Source organism: Benincasa hispida, chromosome 8 (genome assembly GCF_009727055.1).
Source record: "Benincasa hispida cultivar B227 chromosome 8, ASM972705v1, whole genome shotgun sequence".
NCBI classification, from domain to species: Eukaryota; Viridiplantae; Streptophyta; class Magnoliopsida; order Cucurbitales; family Cucurbitaceae; genus Benincasa; species Benincasa hispida.
The window spans coordinates 31,784,716-31,791,630 of NC_052356.1; the positions used below are offsets into that span (position 1 = coordinate 31,784,716).

At 30.3% G+C, this 6,915-nt stretch overlaps 1 protein-coding gene across 2 annotated transcripts in view; it reads left to right on the plus strand.

The window, feature by feature from the left end:
• Positions 1-4,398, plus strand: part of LOC120082741 (twinkle homolog protein, chloroplastic/mitochondrial) — a 9,883-nt gene extending 5,485 nt beyond the window's left edge. For both annotated transcript variants that reach the window (XM_039038022.1, XM_039038024.1), the window contains exon 14: positions 4,216-4,398. In XM_039038022.1, the coding sequence (XP_038893950.1) occupies positions 4,216-4,247 (32 nt within the window). In that variant the 3' untranslated portion in view covers positions 4,248-4,398. The remainder of the gene's footprint in view (positions 1-4,215) is intronic.
• The last annotated feature ends 2,517 nt before the right edge of the window (positions 4,399-6,915 follow it).

Here is a 6,915-nt window from a genome sequence, read left to right on the forward strand (position 1 = left end):
TCCATTGGGAAATGAGATTTTGCAATGTGAGGTTTTAGCTGAGTGTGTTGGGCAGCCGGGTAACGTTATAATAATAATGTGTATTTGTAATATTCTCTTCAATATCATATCTAGCAATTAAGCATGAGTTGCTCAGCAAAAATGATTGTTTGGTTTAGATATTTGCAGATGGCAGATTGGCATTTAATGGATTCAGCAGAACCGTGAAGACGGTTGACGAAGTGCAAGGGAAAGTTTTGGTTTGGGAGCCTCTTGGTGATGAGGTATTTCAGAAATTCATTGCATTTCCATGAATAAGACATACTTACACTAATACTCAGTATTGGTTTGATGGGTAAACTAATGCAATCTTTTGACAGAAACATAAGTTATTGGTTCAAAACAAGAATCGAGTTTGCTCTTGATTTTGATTGCTATGGAGTTGTACAGGTTAACAGAGATAGAGAATACCTGAAACTATTTCGAGAGTGTTTCTTTTTCAGCTAATCTCTTTACTTCAACAAGAAATGATATCCCAAGAAACTTAGAAAAGGAATGTTTTTATGCAAAAGCTGGTCGTCAGGTACCTGAAATAATGTTTTGTGTGCATACCTTATAATTGAAATATTAGACTTGGCTTCTTGTGGATGCTATTCTGGCTAATCTCATTTTAGTATTGACTCGATATTCTTCAATCCATATTTATCTGTATGCCATGGTATCTCATGAGTCATTCGCAGGCCGATGACAGTTTATTTGTTTGAAATGTGTTGCATTCTTCGTTTATATAATTAGGTTTTTGGTGTTTTAGAACCTCTCCTCGTTGAAGAAAGGTCTTAGTCTTAAATTGTGGATGGATATCCTCATATTAGGGTGAATGTTTCTCTATTGAGGCCATACATTATAAGAATAGGCATTCAATTATTCTCTTTCCCTTGTAGGTTCAACATCTGACAAGTTTAAAGGTCAATTGCAGGTTGCTATGGCATTTACTTATAGACAAAATGGACAGCTTGTCGGTTGCAAGTACCGAACCATGGACAAGAGATTTTGGCAGGTACATAATCCTTCTTCTATCAGAGTTATTTGAGAAATTGTCAAATGTTCCAGCATCTTCCATCTGTGTCATTGGCTATAACTTCTAAGTTTTTCTTCTTGTGTACAGCTTATTTTTGTTGCTTCTTTTAGCCTTTTGACGTAGAACAGATCTTTTATACTAACTGTATGTCTGATGTCAACATTCAGGAGAAGGCACAGAAAAGTTATTGTATGGGATTGATGACATTAATGATGCAAATGAACTCATCATTGTAATTCACATTACCTTATCCTTTAAGTCCTATTTGATATTTTGAAATCGCTTTTTCCATCTGTTTTTCGTGATATTCTGTATATATTGTTCAAGGTTGAAGGAAATGGATAAACTTTCAGTTGAAGAAGCTGGTCTCCTCAATTGTATCAGTGTTCCTGGTGGGCTCCAAGCAAGGTTTCAACTGATACAGTTCCATCAAATGAAAAGGTTCTATGTTGTACAATACTTCTATGCCTGTCTTGTGTGCTTTACATTCTTCCCAACTGTCTCGGTTATGCTGCTAATTATATCCATTTCCATCTTCCCTTTGAAACAACTTTTAGTTGATCTTCGAAAAATTACACAAATAGTCACTACAGCATCATATAAAAAACGCTCTACACCCGCTTCAAACTAGAAACCAACTAAGAATCAGAAGTTGAGTAAATTACAATAAACCACGCAAAATAGAATTTATTAAATTAACACGAAATAATTAGACTAGATCTAGATTGAAAATACCAATGATTGAGTCCTATTTGGTAACCATTTGAATTTTGTTTTTTGTTTTTGAAAATTATGTTGGTTTACTCACAAATTCTGACATAGTTTTCATCTTTTCTAAGTTAATGTTTGAATTCTGAGTCAAATTCAAAAATGAAAATCTCAATTTTGAAAACCACTTTTTAGTTTTCAAAAACTTGATTTGGTTTTCGGAAATCCTATTAATAGGTGGAAGTGTTGTTTTTATAAGCTTAATTTAAAAAAATCTAAATAGTTATCACACGAGATCAAGAGAAACTAATTTGAACTCTTAACTTTTGTGATTATGTATCGTTTTCAAATTCATTGTTTTTCATTATATTATTGTTTAATATCTGAAAACTGTTTAATTAATATACTTCAACTTATTCTCTATGCATATTTTGGTGGGATGAAGGATACTGCATACCAATATTTATGGAGCTGCAAAGACTACTTGGATAAGGTAACATTTGTGCCCGAAAATAGTAAAATAAAAAAGAGTGGTTTTTGGTCCTATTAGATAACCATTTTGCTTTTCTTTTAATGCTTAAAAACAATCTTGTTATGATAGTTTCTTCATTGCCTTCCTAATTTTGAAACACTAACAAAGTTAACCTACAAGGTTTCCCGCATTATCTTGGCTACTGATAGCGATGAACCGGGCAAGCTTTGGCAGAAAGCTAGCCGTCGCCTTGGAAAACACAGGTTTCAACTCATTTGTGAACTTTCTGTTAATCTTAAAATCAAATCAAAATTCTATATTCATCAAAATGAGCATAATTCTACTGACATCCTTCAAAGTTAGAGGTTTGGTTCTCTAAAAAAAAAAAGAAAGAAAGAAAAACTGTTAGACCCCATCACGAATGCTTCAATTTTATTTGTATATATTTTATATTTTTTCCCTTGATATAGACAAAATAACATGGCTTTGTTTTATGGATTAATAGATGTTGGCGAGTAGATTGGCCATATAAAGATGACTTCAACCGTTTTAAAGATGCCAATGAGGTTAACTTCCTCCTTTGAAAATTACCATAATTATTCATAAGGTTCTTTCACCTGCAAAAGTCACCCATGACTTGTATAATAGGAATGAATGATCAACGCAATAAAACAAATCTGGATGAACTTTTTTAGTACAATAAGGATAGGGGATTCGAATCACTGACCACTTGATCATTAATATATACTTTATGCTCAACTACATTCATTTCGATAATTAATCTTAATGATTGGGTAAATATAATAATGTCCACTTAAAACAAGTTTTCGTTCACATTTGTTTTTAGAATCTATTCGACGTTCTTTGTATTCACTTTTAAACTTTGAATCATTGGTTGTCATGTGATTCTTATAGCTATCCCTCGATGAAGCGACACAAAAGTAGAAGAAGAAGAATAAGACTATGTATTATTTAAGTGAATTCTCGTTATTATAATTTTATTCCCTTCTTTTATCATCGATTCATTGTTAATTCCAAGCTTCTTTCTTGGTTTTAGTTCATTTCGTTTTTTTTCTGTCTTATACATGATTAAATTTTATATTTATTATACATAAACAGATTCTAATGCACTTGGGGCCAGATGCTTTGAAGAACGCAATTCAAGATGCCAAATTTTATGAACTTTTTAGTTCAAATCAAATAAAAAAAGGTGTGTATTTAAATATTTCAAGACTTTTTTCCCATATATTGACGTATATTTAACCTTCATTTAAAAAAAAAAAAAAATACTACTTTGGTACTATATTTTCTACTTTGGTTCATTTGGGTTCATCTTTTAAAATGTTCATATTGATCCCTATATTTTTAGCTTTTGTTTGTACTTTTAAAATATTCATTTTAGTTCCTATACTTTAAATTCGGTTCATTTTAGTCCTTATACTTTCAAAATTTTTACTTTAATCCTTGTATTTTTAACTTTGGTTCATTTATTGATCTTTGATCTTAAAAAAGTGACCATTTTAATCCGGTAAAAATGAAGTAAAAATGGAAATGAGTAGACCAAAATAGTCATTTTTTGTAAGTACAAGAACCAAAATGAACATTTTGAAAATACAGAAATCAAAATGAACCAAAGTTGAAAGCATAGGGACTAAAATGAATATTTTAAAAATATAGAGACCAAACTGAACAAAAATTAAAAATACAGAGACTAAAATGGTATTTAACGTTGACTTCCTTTATAGATATTTTATATTGTATTTTAATTTGAGTTGGGTTTGGATGGTTTTACCTTTTTAAGATTTAAAAGTAAACTTATTTCCATATTTGAAAAACATATTTATGTTATGCGCTATTTGTTGCAATGGAATATATGTATATGCTTCCTATAGACTCTTTTTGCTTTCCATTTTACTTCATGGTCTCTTTTTATTTTTGGTAATTATTTTGATGGCCCTCACCTCATTTGACTTTGCAGAAGAGGACCTCAAGAGCTTCCAAGAGTCTTGATAACAATAGCAAACAAGTTTTGAGTAATCTGTTATGGATTATTCAGTGTCATTTGATTGATCAGAAGCCTTCTTTGGACTAAATATTAATATATATATATATATATACACACACACTTTAGAGTTTTATTTGATTGAAACTTTTTTTTTTTTTTTTTTTTTTACATTTGATCATATAAAAGATGGTCACTATGATACATGTACTATATATAGTCTCTGTATGATGGTTAATAGGCTAAATTATATAGAAAAAAAAAACTGAAATTTTCCAGTTGTTGCAATATTATCCTTGACCATTCACAAATATTTTAAAACTTTCGCTTGAAGTAGAAATTCATTAGCATGTCAAATGAAATTTGCGATCTAGAACAATGTAGCAGTGCATCAGTTACCCATAACGAAATTTGAGACTCAAAAATTACTTAATCCATTCTAGTTCATGATCACAACTATTTAGGGTTAAATTTTCAACTAAAATTATAATGAATTTTCGCTCAAGGGATAGTTTTAAACATTTATGAAAGGTTAAGATTCATATTTTTAACTTCTAAAAAAGTGTTTTTTAAACAAAGGGCACCATTCGATGGTATTTTGTATAATTTAGCTTCTCTAAATATAAAATAACATATGAGGTAGTTTGTGTTTCATGATTAATGTGTATTTTAATAACATACAATGTAATTTAACAGCTAAGTGGATAAAAATTTCTATTACAACTCAAAGGTCGATATGGTTCGATCTCCCACCTTCACAAAATTGACCTAAAAAAGATATGTACCTTAATGTGAAGCTTTTTGTCGTTAATGAAATTTGAAGTTGTGTGATATTGTAATGACTTTAGTTGACCATGAAAATAAAACACATGCACGATATAAGATATTGTTGACGGTTTTTTTTTTTTTTTTTTTTTTTTTTTGTAAAACAAATGTGGGTATGAAGTATTGAACTTCCAACCTCAAGGAAAGAATTATGTCAATTGCCATTAATTATGCTCATGCTAGAATACTCTACAGATAAAGTTGAAATTCAAGTTGTCTTAAAAAAAAATTATTGTTATAGATATTTAAATTATAGCAGATGTGAATATTTTGTAAACCCTATAAACAATGGTCATTTAAGTACAATATCGAATAGAGAATAATACATTGAGACTTTTACTTTACTCTTCTTGTTACTCTTATTTTACAACATGAGTCTGCATGGTTTATGAAACTTAGCTCTAGTTTATTAGATTAGGGTTTCATTGCTTCCAAAACATATTCATCTATGTTTTATTTCCAAGAGCGTCATCGTTGTTATTCTTGTCTATGTGGACGACATCATTATAACATACCATCATTGAACGTTATTATCATAATTTATATCTCATTTAAGCAATCATTTCTTATTGGAATACATTGGCGTTCTGTCTGTCTTTTTATTGGTATTCAAGCTTATTTTTCAACTCAAGATTTACATTTATGCCAACAAAAGTATGTTTTATATTACCTATTAAATCATTGAGTTTGAACACAGAACATCATGAACTAATTTGCTCTCATACGATATTAAATCACCCATTGATCCAAAAGCTTAAGCTAAGGAATAAGGTAAATTTGATTATAGCATCTAACAAATTCCTCTGTCGTGCACCGCAAATCTGACCAAGATCACACACGAGATTGAGTTAGAAAAATGAAAAATACAATTCCTCCACGTGTCTGGATTATTATTAAAACGTTAATATTACCATTATGCTCTCAGATATTATATTATCCTATTATTATTATTATATTCATTGTTTTAGAAACCCACAATTTGGCTTACTCTACAAATTTTGCTTCTAAAAAATTTTACCAGAGTTTTAGAAACCCTCTCAACCCATCTCTATGCACAAAATCACAAAAACAAGGTATAAATCTCGATCTTTTGTTTATTAAATATATTTGGTTTCTAACATGCATGTTGTTGACACAAAAAAGTGGCTTGTGTTTGTTTACATAATCTCAGTCAAAAGACAATAATCTGACCCGAGATCAATATTTGTTGCCCTGAGATTGACCATAAAGGATTAAATCTCGGGCAAGATATTTATTTTTGTATATTTGTTTGGGTTTTTTCAGGGTGTCTTGTATATTTGTTTGTTTTAGGAGTGAATGAAAGGAGGATGAGAAAGAATATGTAGGGGGCCAGTTGAAAAGTTTGATTGCAGACGTCGGAATAATGTATAACAAATTTTTATGGCAAATATATAGAATAAATGGGATAAATTCTATTGAGATTGAGTTGATTATAAGGTTTTTGTATAATATTAGGCCGAATGTCTCCGCTTTTGTGATAGTTATCAATAAGACCTTCATTTTTTCTAAATTAGTGATGGTGTGTCTCAAATGACTTTTTTGGTGTCTAAGTTATCGATAGTAGTTCATGACACTAGAAATACGGTACTATCATTTCCAATCTCAATGGCCCGAAACATACCATCATTTCCTTCTCACCTTAATTTTATTCCCAAATACCACATTAGTTCGGATGATGTGAGATCATTAAGTCTACTGAATGATAATGTAGTTCCACTAGAATTGGAAAACGATACAAATGATGTTGGGATGTAAAGCCTCGTAGTTAATAAGTTATTTAAAATGATGGTTGATTATTTTATATATGCAATTATTCATTAAAGAAAGATC